At 53.7% G+C, this 14,886-nt stretch overlaps 1 protein-coding gene across 1 annotated transcript in view; it reads left to right on the top strand.

Annotated features, from left to right (window-relative positions):
• LOC139251816 (aminopeptidase Ey-like) overlaps positions 1-14,886 on the top strand; it is a gene marked incomplete at its 3' end in the record, with an annotated part of 66,721 nt that overhangs the window by 11,094 nt on the left and 40,741 nt on the right. The window contains exons 2-7 of the mRNA XM_070873308.1: positions 680-822; positions 2,044-2,180; positions 6,085-6,204; positions 6,298-6,399; positions 8,626-8,752; positions 10,484-10,638. Coding sequence (XP_070729409.1) covers positions 680-822; positions 2,044-2,180; positions 6,085-6,204; positions 6,298-6,399; positions 8,626-8,752; positions 10,484-10,638 — 784 coding nt within the window. The remainder of the gene's footprint in view (positions 1-679; positions 823-2,043; positions 2,181-6,084; positions 6,205-6,297; positions 6,400-8,625; positions 8,753-10,483; positions 10,639-14,886) is intronic.

Raw genomic sequence — 14,886 nt, forward strand, 5'->3', positions numbered from 1 at the left:
TAAAATTCTAACAGGGATTGACAGGGTAGATGCAGGGAGGGTGTTTCCCCCGGGCTGGGGAGTCTAGAACCAGGGGTCACACAGTCTCAGGATAAGGGCTCGGCCATTTAGGACTGGAATTCAAAAGAATGAGAGGTGATCTTATCGAAACGTATAAGATTATGAGGGGGGCTCGATAAGGTGGATGCAGAGAGGATGTTTCCACTGATGGGGGAGACTAGAACTAGGGGGCATGGTCTTAGAATAAGGGGCCGCCCATTTAAAACTGAGATGAGACATTTCTTCTCTCAGAGGGTTGTAAATCTGTGGAATTCGCTGCCTCAGAGAGCTGTGGAAGCTGGGACATTGAATAAATTTAAGACAGAAATAGACAGTTTCTTAACCAATAAGGGAATAAGGGGGCGGGCAGGGAAGTGGAGCTGAGTCCATGATCGGATCAGCCATGATCGTACTGAATGGCAGAGCAGGCTCGAGGGGCCTTATAGCCTACTCCTGCTCCTATTTCTTACGTTCCTATGATAGATATTTGGATATTAAGGGAATCGAGGGATCGGGCGGGAAAGTGGAGTTGAGGTCGAAGATTAGCCGCGATCTCATTGGATGACGGAGCAGGCTCGAGGGGACGAATGGCCGACTCCTGCTCCTGTTTCTTATGTTCTTATTTTGTGCTCTTCGCTAGGTTTCTGGCCGTGACGATGATGCAGCCGACCGATGCACGGAAGGTGTTCCCATGTTTCGACGAACCAGCCTTGAAGGCGACCTTTGACCTGGCGGTGATTCACCTGCCTCAGCACACGGCCATCTCCAACATGCCCATTATCAGTAAGTCCCGCCGTACTGCGCCATCATCCCACCCTCCTCCCTCGTCGGCACTTATCTCTGACAGCTTCCACGTTCTAAGGGTGACCATGTCTGGGTGTCCCGCGTAACATCGCCTGTCTCCGCCCCCCGGCCTCAGCTCATCCGCTGCTGAAACCCTCATCCGTGCCTTTGTTACTGCCAAACTTGACCATTCCAACGCACTCCTGGCCGGCTTCCCACATTCTACCCGACGTAAACTACAGGTGATCCAAAACACGGCTGCCTCCGTGTCCTAACTCGCACCGAGACCCGCTCACCCATCACCCCCTGTGCTCGCTGCCCCGTGTCCTAACTCGCAGAGTCCCGCTCACCCATCACCCCCTGTGCTCACTGTCCCCGTGTCCTAACTCACACCGAGTCCCACTCACCCATCACCCCCTGTGCTCGCTGCCCCGTGTCCTAACTCGCACCAAGTCCCGCTCACCCATCACCTCGTGTTCACTGCCCCCGTGTCCTAACTCACACCGAGTCCCGCTCACCCATCACCCCCTGTGCTCGCTGCCCCCGTGTCCGAACTCGCACCGAGTCCCGCTCACCCATCACCTCGTGTTCACTGCCCCCGTGTCCTAACTCGCACCTAATCCCGCTCACCCATCACCCCCTGTGCTCCATGGCCTCGCCCCTCCCTATCTCTGTATCTTCTCCAGCCCCACGGCCCCCCCGAGATGTCTGCGCTCCTCCAATTGTGCCTTCTTGAGCATCCCTGATTATAATCGCTCCGCCATTGGTGGCCGTGCCTTCTGTTGCCTGGGCCCCAAGCTCTGGAACTCCCTCCCTAAACTTCTCCGTCTCTTTTCTCCTTCAAGATGCTCCTTAAAACCGACCTCTTTGACCAAGCTATTGGTCAGCAACACTAATTTCTACTTATGTGGCTCGGTGTCAGATTTTAATCTCATAACACTCTTGTGAAGCACCTTGGGACGTTTCACTACGTTAAATGCATTATATAAATACAGGTTGTTGTTGTTGTACATGTACAGGAGAGGACACTGAGACACACACACGGGTTGTACAGTACCAGACTGGAGTGAATCGTTCCACTTTCTCCTTTTTCCCCCTTCCTCTCCTCCTTCCCACGTTCCCGTGTCTCCCGCTCCCCTCCGCCCTTTCCCTTCATCTCCCTCCCCCCTCCTCCTTGCCCGCTAACCAACGAACACTCTCCGTTTCCCGCTCCAATCACAGAAAGGTCGCAGATGTGGGTGCTGGGACAGATGTGGATTATCACAACCTTCGATCGCACCTTGAAGATGTCCTCGTATCTCTTAGCCTGTGTCGTGTCCGAGTTCCAGTCCATCGGGGAGATATACAATGGAGTCAAGGTAACGGTTAACTAGCCTGCCGATGTTCGAAGAAAGAAAGACTTACATTTATATAGCGCCTTCCACGACCACCAGACGTCTCAAAGCGCTTTACAGCCAATGAAGTAGTTTTTGAAGTGTGCACACTGTTGTATTGTGGGAAACGCGGCCGCTCAATTTGTGCACAGCAAGCTCCCCCATACAGCAATGTGATAATGACCCAGATCATCTGTTTTAGTGATATTGGTTGAGGGATAAATATTGGCCCCAGGACACCGGGGAGAACTCCCCCTGCTCTTCTTCCAATAGTGGCCCCGGGATCTTTTACATCCACCCGAGAGGGCAGATGGGGCCTCGGTTTAACGTCTCATCCGAAAGACGGCACCTCCGACAGTACGGCACTCCCTCAGTACTGCCCCTCCGACAGTGTGGTGCTCCCTCAGTACCACCCCTCCGACAGTGTGGCGCTCCCTCAGTACTGCCCCTCCGACAGTGCGGCGCTCCCTCAGTACCGCCCCTCGGACAGTGCGGCGTTCACTCAGTACCGCCCCTCCGACAGTGCGGCGCTCCCTCAGTACTGCTCCTCTGACAGTGCGACGCTCTCTCAGTACTGGCCCTCCGACAGTGCGGCGCTCCCTCAGTACTGCCCCTCTGACAGTGCGGCGCTCCCTCAGTACTGGCCCTCCGACAGTGCGGCGCTCCCTCAGTACTGGCCCTCCGACAGTGCGACGCTCTCTCAGTACTGGCCCTCCGACAGTGCGGCGCTCCCTCAGTACTGCCCCTCCGACAGTGCGGCGCTCCCTCAGTACTGCCCCTCCGACAGTGCGGCGCTCCCTCAGTACTGCCCCTCCGACAGTGCGGCGCTCCCTCAGTACTGCCCCTCCGATAGTGCAGCGCTCCCTCAGTACTGCCCCTCCGACAGGCTGTAATGACTCAAGAGTCTGGTTACTGTAACCTCACTCAGGTGCAACCTGATCCATCTTTATTCCAGCCCAAGAGTGCCAGCGTGACAAAAACACCCAGCTTATAGACAGGTGACCAAGCACACATGCCACATGCATACAGCCCGATGGCCTCCGACCGCGGCGCCCTCTTGTGTCTGGTGACCCCCAAATAACAACATCCCCCTTTTAAAATCTTAACAACAGCCTTTTTACAAATTAAGGTGGTCTGGGGCTTTCCTCTCTCGAGGTGATCGTCTCAGTTCACCTTTGGCTCTGAGTCCGTTGAGACTGAGGGCTGAGTAGCCGATCTGATGGGAGTGGTCATGACCACATCAGAGACTGAAGGTTCAGAGTCAGTAATGTCAGCAGAGTCCTCTGCTGAGTGAACAATGGTTGGTTGGTCACTGACTGCATCTTCCTCACTCGGTTCCAGTTCATCCGTGTGCCGCAGTTTAACCTGCTCAAGGTGTTTCCTGCACGTTTGCCCATTCTTGAGCACGACAATAAACACTCTGTTACCCTCCTTGGCCGGCGATCCATTTTGGACCTTGACCATGGTTCAGTACATAAACCGGATCGTGACACGACAACACGATCATGACACCATTGCTGACTTTGACGTTTGTTTTCAACACGATCATTCAAATCAGGATGAACAAGAGAAAGCCTGGTCTTGAGATTTCTCTTCATCAGTCGTTCAGCAGGAGGAACCCCCAGTAAGCGTATGAGGTCGTGACCTGTAACTGAGCAATATACGTGACAACCGTCTCTGCAGTGAGCCCTGAGTTACACGTTTCATACTTTGCTTGATCGTTTGAACTGCACGCTCTGCTTGACCATTCGAAGCAGGCTTGAATGGAGCTGATCTCACATGTCTGATGCCATTGAGTTTACGGTAACCAGACGCCTGAGTCATTACCAGGTCTATGACGGATGATGTAATCATAGACAGACAATGTCAGCATCCACCTGTGAATGCGGGACGATGCATTGGTATTAATACATTTGTTTTCCACAAACAATGAAATGAGTGGCTTGTGATCCGTTTCTAGTTCAAAACCAAACAAATACTGGTGCATTTTTTTTTACCCCATACACACAGGCCAAAGCTTCTTTCCCTACTATACTTTCAGCTCTTTCCGCTTCAGACAGACTTCTCAAAGCATATGCAACAGGTTGTAGCTTGCCCAATTCATTTGCTTGTTGGAGTACGCAGCTAACCCCATATGATGAAGCATCACAGGCCAATACAAGATGCTTACGCGGATTATAATGAACAAGCAACTTGTTTGAACATAGCAGATTCTTGGCTTTCTCAAAGGCTCTATCTTGAGACATACCCCAGACCCAGTTGTCGCCTTTTCTTAGTAACACATGCAGTGGCTCTAGTAAAGTGCTCAATCTGGGTAAGAAATGACCAAAGTAGTTGAGTAGACCCAGGAACGAACGCAGCTCTGTCACATTCTGAGGCCTGGGTGCATTTTTGATGGCCTTGGTTTTCGAATCAGTGGGCCTGATGTCATCAGCAGCAATCTTCCTCCCGAGGAATTCGACTTCAGGTGCCATGAATACACACTTTGAGCGTTTCAGCCTGAGTCCCACTTTGTCCAGACGCTGTAGGACTTCTTCAAGATTGTTCAGCTGTTCGGCAGTGTTGCGACCTGTGACCAGAATGTTGTTTTGAAACACGACAGTTCTAGGAACGGACTTCAGTAAACTCTCCATATTCCTCTGAAATATGGCTGTAGCCGAACGAATCCCAAAAGGACACCTGTCCTTTATGGGTGTTGATGCAGGTGCGTTTCTTCGAAGTGTCGTCAAGCTCCTGGGTCATATAGGCTGACGTCAGATCCAGTTTCGTGAAAGACTTTTTACCAGCTAGCATGGCAAACAGGTCATCAGCCCTCGGTAACGGATACAGATCCTGTTTCGAAAATCGGTTAATCGTAACCTTGTTGTCTCCACAAATCCTGACAGTGCCATCACTGTTCAACACAGGAACAATGGGACTAGCCCACTCGTTAAACTCGACCGGTGATATGATCCCTTCACGCTGGAGTCTGTCAAGCTCAATTTCAATCTTCTCCCTCATCATGTATGGAACAGACTGAGCTTTGTGATAGACAAGCCTTGCATTGGAGTCCAGGTGAATCCCGTAAAATTACTAATGCCCGGTTCAAACAAAGAAAGAAACTTTTTCAACACTTGAGCACACGAAGTATCATTCACCGAGGACAACATCGTGACATCATTCCAGTTCAGCTTGATTTTCTTGAGCCAATTCCTGCCGAACAGCATTGGACCATTACCTTGGACAATCCATAATGGTAGCTCGTGAACCACACCATCATATGACACCTCGATTGCTGCACTGCCGAGCACCGGTATGAGTTCCTTAGTGTAAGTACGCAACCTGGCATTGACTGGACTCAGCTTCGGTTTCACAGCCTTAGTGTCCCACAGCTTGTCGAATGTCCTTTGGCTCATTATCGACTGGCTCGCACCCGTGTCCAGCTCCATTAATACAGGCACGCCATTCAGCTTCACATTAACGACTATCGGCTGGCTCTTGCTCAGGAACGAATACAGTCCATTCACTTCCTCCCTCGGGTTGTGTATCCAGGCCATCACTGAACTGGTCCTCATCAACCACGTGGTGAGCCGCACCACGCTTGCTCCGTTGTGGACACATCCTTGTGAAGATGCCCCACTTTCGAACATCCATTGCATGAGTATTGTCTAAACCGACACTGATGAGGCCGATGATTGCCCCCACAACGCCAACAAAGTGAAATCTGGTTCAAAGCAGTTGGCGGGCTCTGAGCAGAGGCAGGTTTCGCGCAAGCGGCTCTGCCCGAAGATGACACCATCTTGTTTAAAGTACTTGCCGTGGAATTCTGACTCGTCGATAATATCTGCCTCGAATTATCATCCGTCGTCATGCATGCCTGGGCAGTTGCGATGGCCTTTTTCAAATCCAGCATCTCTGCAGCCAACAGCTTCCTGAGGATCGCAGCATGGCTGATGCCGATCACGAAGACATCACGCAGCATGTCTTCCAGCAAGTTCCCGAACTTACACGGCTCAGCAAGACGTCGCAGGTCGGCGACAAATCCCGACACGTCCTGGCCCTCAGCATGAGCATGCGTGTAGAAACAGTAGCGTGATATGATGATCCCCTCTTTTAACTTCAGATGGTTATGCATCAACGTACACAATTCCTCGGACCCTTTTTCCACCGGACGTACAGGCGAGAGAAGATTCTTCAGGAGACTGTAAATTTTCAGACCACAAAGGTGAGGAGAACTGTCCTGCGCTTAACTGCGTAGGCCTCTGCCTCCATGCCGTTGGCCACAAAATACTGATCCAGGCGGTCGACAAAATCCGCCCAATCCTTGCCCTCCATGAATCTCTCCAGGATTCCAACAGTGCCCATTGTGCATGCGAAGGTTCTTAAATTACCTCGTCGCCAATTGTAATGACTCAAGAGTCTGGTTACAGTAAACTCACTCGGGTCCAACCTGATCGATCTTTATTCCAGCCCGAGAGTGCCAGCGTGACAAAGCCACCCAGGTTATATACAGCTGACCAAGCACACATGCCACATGCGTACAGCCCGATGACCTCCGACCGCGGCACCCTCTGGTGTCTGGTGACCCCCAAGCATGAATACTTAACAGTGCCATTCCCTCAGTCCTGGCCCTCCAACAGGGCGGCGCTCCCTCAGTACTACCCCACCGACAGGGCAGCGCTCCCTCAGTAAGGCCCCTCCGGCAGTGCGGCGCTTCCTCAGTACTGCCCCTCCGACAGTGCGACGCTCCCTCAGTACTGCCCCTCCGACAGTGCGACGCTCCCTCAGTACTGCCCCTCCGACAGTGCGGCTCTCCTTCAGTACTGCCCCTCCGACAGTGCGACGCTCCCTCATTACTGCCCCTCTGACAGTGCGACGCTCCCTCAGTACTGCCCCTCCGACAGTGCGGCACTCCCTCATTACTGCGCTTCTGACAGTGCAGCGCTCCCTCAGTACTGCCCCTCCGACAGTGCGACGCTCCCTCAGTACTGCCCCTCCGACAGTGCGGCACTCCCTCATTACTGCCCCTCCGACAGTGCAGCGCTCCTTCAGTACTGCCCCTCCGACAGTGCGGCGCTCCCTCAGTACTGCCCCTCCGACAGTGCGGCACTCCCTCATTACTGCCCCTCCGACAGTGCAGCGCTCCTTCAGTACTGCCCCTCCGACAGTGCGGCGCTCCCTCAGTACTGCCCCTCCAACAGTGCAGCGCTCCTTCAGTACTGCCCCTCCGACAGTGCGGCACTCCCTCATTACTGCCCCTCCGACAGTGCAGCGCTCCTTCAGTACTGCCCCTCCGACAGTGCGGCGCTCCCTCAGTACTGCCCCTCCGACAGTGCGGCACTCCCTCATTACTGCCCCTCCGACAGTGCAGCGCTCCCTCAGTACTGCCCCTCCGACAGTGCGGCGCTCCCTCAGTACTGCCCCTCTGACAGTGCGGCGCTCCCTCAGTACTGCCCCTCTGACAGTGCGGCACTCCCTCAGTACTGCCCCTCTGACAGTGCGGCGCTCCCTCAGTACTGCCCCTCTGACAGTGCGGCGCTCCCTCAGTACTGCCCCTCTGACAGTGCGGCGCTCCCTCAGTACTGCCCCTCTGACAGTGCGGCGCTCCCTCAGTACTGCCCCTCTGACAGTGCGGCGCTCCATCAGTACTGCCCCTCTGACAGTGCGGCGCTCCCTCAGTACTGCCCCTCTGACAGTGCGGCGCTCCCTCAGTACTGCCCCTCTGACAGTGCGGCGCTCCCTCAGTACTGCCCCTCTGACAGTGCGGTGCTCCCTCAGTACTGCCCCTCCGACAGTGCGGAGCTCCCTCAGTACTGCCCCTCCGACAGTGCGGCGCTCCCTCAGTACTGCCCCTCCGACAGTGCGGCGCTCCCTCAGTACTGCCCCTCCGACAGTGCGGCCCTCCCTCAGTACTGCCCCTCCGACAGTGCGGCGCTCCCTCAGTACTGCCCCTCGGACAGTGCGGCACTCCCTCAGTACTGCCCCTCCGACAGTGCGGCGCTCCCTCAGTACTGCCCCTCCGACAGTGCGGCCCTCCCTCAGTACTGCCCCTCCGACAGTGCGGCGCTCCCTCAGTACTGCCCCTCCGACAGTGCGGCGCTCCCTCAGTACTGCCCCTCCGACAGTGCGGGGCTCCCTCAGTACTGCCCCTCCGACAGTGCGACGCTCCCTCAGTACTGCCCCTCCGACAGTGCGGCGCTCCCTCAGTACTGCCCCTCCGACAGTGCGGCGCTCCCTCAGTACTGCCCCTCCGACAGTGCGGCGCTCTCTCAGTACTGCCCCTCCGACAGTGCGGCGCTCCCTCAGTACTGCCCCTCCGACAGTGCGGCGCTCTCTCAGTACTGCCCCTCCGACAGTGCGGCACTCCCTCAGTACTGCCCCTCCGACAGTGCGGCGCTCTCTCAGTACTTCCCATTTAACTGGTATTTTCAACTTTTTTCTCTTGTTTTAGATCAGGGTTTGGGGTCGTCAGCAGGCAATCAGTGCTGGACAAGGTGCCTATGCATTAAAGGCAGCCGGAAAACTTCTTGACTTTTATGAACAGAAATATAATATATACTTTCCACTGACAAAGATAGGTAAGTGCAAATCTCCGACATATTCTGTACAGCGAGATACCAGCAACTCAAGCGAACTCTGATTTCAGCGCCTGGGGGAATTGACATATTCAACAGTGGGGTGATTTTTACAAAGTAAAGCTCCCTCGACACTGTCCCATCAAACATTCCCAGGGCAGGTACAGCACAGGGTTAGATACAAAGTAAAGCTCCCTCGACACTGTCCCATCAAACATTCCCAGGGCAGGTACAGCACAGGGTTAGATACAAAGTAAAGCTCCCTCGACACTGTCCCATCAAACACTCCCAGGGCAGGTACAGCACGGGGTTAGATACAAAGTAAAGCTCCCTCGACACTGTCCCATCAAACACTCCCAGGGCAGGTACAGCACGGGGTTAGATACAGAGTAAAGCTCCCTCTACACTGTCCCATCAAACATTCCCAGGGCAGGTACAGGGGGTTAGATACAGAGTAAAGCTCCCTCTACACTGTCCCATCAAACACTCCCAGGGCAGGTACAGGGGGTTAGATACAGAGTAAAGCTCCCTCTACACTGTCCCATCAAACACTCCCAGGGCAGGTACAGCACGGGGTTAGATATAGAGTAAAGCTCCCTCTACACTGTCCCATCAAACACTCCCAGAGCAGGTACAGGGGGTTAGATACAGAGTAAAGCTCCCTCTACACTGTCCCATCAAACACTCCCAGGGCAGGTACAGCACGGGGTTAGATATAGAGTAAAGCTCCCTCTACACTGTCCCATCAAACACTCCCAGGGCAGGTACAGCACGGGGTTAGATATAGAGTAAAGCTCCCTCTACACTGCCCCATCAAACACTCCCAGGGCAGGTACAGCACGGGGTTAGATACAGAGGTGGAGTGATCTGAATGAGGCGGGTTGGAAGAAGCGATCTCTAATCATATGTGGCAGGGTTGCTAACTCTTGGTTATCCCTCCGAGGGCTTCACATAAAAATAATTACTGTTAAAGTGCAGGGACTGTAGTTATGTCAGCCATTTTGCACACATTACAGCAATGCATTGAATACCACGTTAATGTTTTTTAGTGATGTTGATTGGCCCCAGGACACCGGGGAGAACTCCCCCTGCTCTGATTCGAAATAGTGACCGTGGGATCTTTTACTTCAACCTGAGAGAGCAGATGGGGCATCGGTTTAATGTCTCATTCAAAAGACTGCCCCTCCGACAGTGCGGCGCTCCCTCAGTACCGCCCCTCCGACAGTGCGGCGCTCCCTCAGTGCAGCCCCTCCGACAGTGCGGCGCTCCCTCAGTACCGCCCCTCCAACAGTGCGCCGCTCCCTCAGTACCGCCCCTCCGACAGTGCGGCGCTCCCTCAGTACTGCCCTTCCGACAGTGCGGCGCTCTCTCAGTACTGCCCCTCCGACAGTGCGGCGCTCCCTCAGTACTGCCCCTCCGACAGTGCGGCGCTCCCTCAGTACTGCCCCTCCGACAGTGCGGCGCTCCCTCAGTACTGCCCCTCCGACAGTGCGGCGCTCCCTCAGCACTGCCCCTCCGACAGTGCGGCGCTCCCTCAGTACTGCCCCTCCGACAGTGCGGCGCTTCCTCAGTACTGCCCCTCTGCACTGGGATTGTCGGCTTGGATTACGGGTTGAAATCGCGGGGTGGGTGAATTGGGGATTGTACCCTGGGCCTTGTGGATCAAAAGTGAGAGTGCGGGCAGGTGAGGCGGGCTGACACCGTGACTAACTGTTCCTTTTGGGCCCTCCTCAGACCTGGTCGCTGTGCCCTGTTTCGAGAGCGGGGGAATGGAGAATTGGGGCATGATCGTATTCAGGGAAACCAACCTTCTCTTTGACCCCGAGGAGAACACTGAGGGGAACAAGCTGACCATGCTATTGGTCATTGCCCACGAATTGACGCATCAGGTGGGTATGGACGCTCCCTGTCATGTGCTCGATGGCAGCTCCCGGGATTGGTGCAGGATAAGGCACAGTAATGTATGCACCTGCACACATGCTCACAGGTTCATTGGGGCCTTGGCCTGGAGGGTGTTGCATGGGCAGTCATAGAAACATAGAAATTTACAGCGCATGAAACACAAAAGGATAGTATGCAGGTTCAGCAAGCGATCAGGAAGGCCAATGGTATCTTGGCCTTTATTGCAAAGGGGATGGAGTATAAAAGCAGGGAAGTCTTGCTACAGTTATACAGGGTATTGGTGAGGCCACACCTGGAATACTGCGTACAGTTTTGGTTTCCATATTTACGAAAGGATATACTTGCTTTGGAGGCAGTTCAGAGAAGGTTCACTAGGTTGATTCCGGAGATGAGGGGGTTGACTTATGGGGAAAGGTTGAGTAGGTTGGGCCTCTACTCATTGGAATTCAGAAGAATGAGAGGTGATCTTATCGAAATGTACAAGATCATGAGGGGGCTTGACAAGGTGGATGCAGAGAGGATGTTTCCACTGATGGGGGAGACTAGAACTAGGGGGCACGATCTTAGAATAAGCGAGCGCCCATTTAAAACTGAGATGAGGAGGAATTTCTTCTCTCAGAGGGTTGTAAATCTGTGGAATTCGCTGTCTCAGAGAGCTGCGGAAGCTGGATCATCGAATGAATTTAAGATAGATATAGACAGTTTCTTAAACGATCAGGGGATAAGGGATTATGGGGAGCGGGCAGGGAAGTGGAGCTGAGTCCATAATCAGATCAGCCATGATCTTATTGAATGGCGGAGCAGGCTCGAGGGGCCGTATGGCCTACTCCTGCTCCTATTTCTTATGTTCTTATTAGAACGAGGTAATTTCGGCCCATTGTGTCCGTGCCGGCCGACAAAGAGCCGCACGGCCCTCGGTCAGCAGCCCTGAAGGTTACATATAAACCTATGAGCAATGAACAATGGCGGAAAGGTAAAGAGCACCCAGGCCAACCAGTCCGCCCCACACAACTGCGACACCCCTTACACTGAAACATTCTACACTCCACCCCAACCAGAGCCATGTGATCTCCTGGGAGAGGGAAAAACCAGATAAAAACCCAGGCCAATTTAGGGAGAAAAAAATCTGGGAAAATTCCAGGCGATCGAAACTAGTCCAGGAGATCACCCTGGCCGTATTCGATTCCCTGCAGTACTTACCATTATATCTGCGCCGGCCAACAAAAGGTCATCCAGTCTAATCCCAATTACCAGCTCTAGGTCCCTAACCCTGCAGGTTACTGCACTTCAAGTGCCCATCCAACCATCTCTTAAAAGTGGTGAGGGTTTTTGCATCCACCACTCTTCCAGGCAGTGAGTTCCAGATCCCCACAACCCTCTGCTTCAAGAAGCCCCCCCCCCTCAAATCCCCTCTAAACCTTCCACCAACCACCTTAAAACAATGCCCTCTCGTAATAGACCCCTCCACCAATGGAAATAGGCCCTTGCTATCCACTTTGTCTAATCTCTTGTTGGCTGGCGCAGATATGATGGTAAGTACTGCAGGGAATCGAAAACAGCCAGGGTGATCTCCTGGACTAGTTTCGATCGCCTGGATGGGTCGGAGAAGAATTTTCCCAGATTGTTTTCTCCCTAAATTGGCCGGGGTTTTTATCTGGTTTTTGCCTCTCCCAGGAGATCACATGGCTCCGGTTGGAGTGGAGTGTAGAATGTTTCAGTGTAAGGGGTGTCGCAGTTGTGTGGGACGGACTGGTTGGGCCGGGTGCTCTTTGCCTTTCCGCCATTGTTCATAGGTTTATATGTAACCTTCAGGGCTGCTGACCGAGGGCAGTGCGGCTCTTTGTCGGCGGCGCGGACACGATAGGCCGAAATGGCCTCCTTCTGCGCTGTAAATTTCTATGGGCCCAAATTTTCCCAACACCTTTTTTCGGCACACTTACCTTAAATTGCACACTGGAAATGGCGCCGAAACAAAGGGACCCATCCTGCCCGCTCTGCCGAGTCTCCAGTGTCCCTGCGTGGCGTAGCTAGTGAAGTAGTGGGATGGGGGGGAGGGGGCGCGGAGCAACAGGCCAACAAAGAAAGCACTGCCGGCAGCTATGCGCATGCGCAGTAAAGTCTGCGCGCATGCGTAGTAAAGTCTACGCGCATGCTCCTCGCCCTAACAGCGTGTCCTGTGGGCTGTGAGCAGGGCTCGATGCTCGCAGCCCCTATCCCCAGCCGAAGGGATGCCCCGATTTCGCGCACCCTATCCCCGGCCAAGTGGCCTTCTGCACCGGCTGGCGCGCTGAGTCCCCGGGCCGTTGTAGGACTTCAGTTTTATGTTTTATTCATTGATGGTTGTGCTTGAGAGTTTTGATTAAGGTGGAAGGGGGGCAGTGGGGAGGGACTTTAAAAAAAAAACTTGATTCTGGCATAAAGGTTGGACTTCTATTTTTTATTTGTTATTGATTGATTGCTTATTACTTGTTGTGCTTTGTTTAGTGCTTTGTAAGTAATGTACTAACCTGCGCCAAATTCTTAACTGCCCGCAATGTTTTTCACAGCTGGCGACATACGCTGACCTAAGTCGATTTGGAGTAAGTGTTAGCTGGCCAAAGTGGCCTAAATGGCCAAAACTGGCGTAAGTGTCTGGGAACGCCCCCTTTTGAAAAAATAAAACTGAACTAAAAAAAAAATCGTACCTAACTGACTCACTCTGGAGCAAATTTTGGGGGGGGAAATGGCATTTTTTAACTTACACCAGAAAAAACAACTTACTCCAAAAAATTTGATGCAAGTCATGGCCAAAATTGGGCCCTATGTTTCTATGTTATCCAGTCTAATCCCAATTACCAGTGCAGTAAGTTTTTAAGTCGGTTCACGGACTCCCAGGCCGCCTGCAATTTCTGCAGTCTGGAGGAGTCCGCGTTCCATGTATAAAATAATAATAACCTGTGTTTATATAATGCCTTTAAAGTAGTAAAACATCCCAAGGCGCTTCACAGCAGCGTTACAGACAAACAGATCAGTTTGACACCGAGCCACAGAAGAAATTACGACAGATGACCCAAACCTCAAAGAGGTCGGTTTTAAGGAGCGTCTTAAAGGAGGAGAGAGAAGAGGAAAGGTTTAGGGAGGGAGTTCCAGAGCTTGGGGCCCAGGCAGCTGAAGGCACGGCCACCGATGGTTGAGCAGTTATAAAGAGGGATGTTCAAGAGGCCAGAATTTGAGGAGCGCAGAGATCTCGGGAGGTTGTGGGGCTGAAAAAGATTACAGAGATAGAGAGGGGTCTAGGAGCTGGAGGAGGTTACAGGGATAGGGAGGGGTGTAGGGGCTGGAGGAGGTTACAGGGATAGGAAGGGGTGTAGGGGCTGGAGGAGGTTACAGAGATAGGGAGGGGGCGAGGGCCATGGAGGGATTTGTAAACAAGGATGAGAATTTTGAAATCGAGGTGTTGCTTAACCAGGAGCCAATGTAGGTCAGCGAGCATAGGGGGTGATGGGTGAGTGGGACTCGGTGCAAGTTAGGACACGGGGGCAGCGAGCACAGGGGGTGATGGGTGAGCAGGACTTGGTGCGAGTTAGGACACGGGGGCAGCGAGCACAGGGGGTGATGGGTGAGCGGGACTCGGTGCAAGTTAGGACACGGGGCAGCGAGCACAGGGGGTGATGGGTGAGCGGGACTCGGTGCGAGTTAGGACACGGGGGCAGCGAGCACAGGGGGTGATGGGTGAGCAGGACTTGGTGCGAGTTAGGACACGGGGGCAGCGAGCACAGGGGGTGATGGGTGAGCGGGACTCGGTGCAAGTTAGGACACGGGGCAGCGAGCACAGGGGGTGATGGGTGAGCGGGACTCGGTGCGAGTTAGGACACGGGGCAGCCGAGTTTTCGCTGACCTCAAATTTATGTAGGATAGAATGTGGCTGCCCAGCCAGGAGTGCGTTGGAATAGTCAAGTCTGGAGGTAACAAAGGCACGGATGAGGGTTTATATAAGATGTGTGAGGTTGCAGCCCCTCTTCCATTATTTGAAAGGGCTGCTCCTCGATTTCTGGTTGCTTTCTGTCCTGCTCTTCTGATCTTTGGGCGCCCGGTGTGGAAGGGAGCGGGCAGGTCGTGGGACTGCTCCTGGGCCTGGCCAAGGGGGCCATCAACCGGTCCAGGCTGCGGGCGGTCGAGGGGGCTGTTCAGCCCAACTGCTTGCCTCTCTTCCGCGATTATATCCGAGCCCGGGTGTCCCTGGAGATGGAGCACGT

Source organism: Pristiophorus japonicus, unplaced genomic scaffold (assembly GCF_044704955.1).
Source record: "Pristiophorus japonicus isolate sPriJap1 unplaced genomic scaffold, sPriJap1.hap1 HAP1_SCAFFOLD_445, whole genome shotgun sequence".
NCBI lineage: Eukaryota > Metazoa > Chordata > Chondrichthyes > Pristiophoridae > Pristiophorus > Pristiophorus japonicus.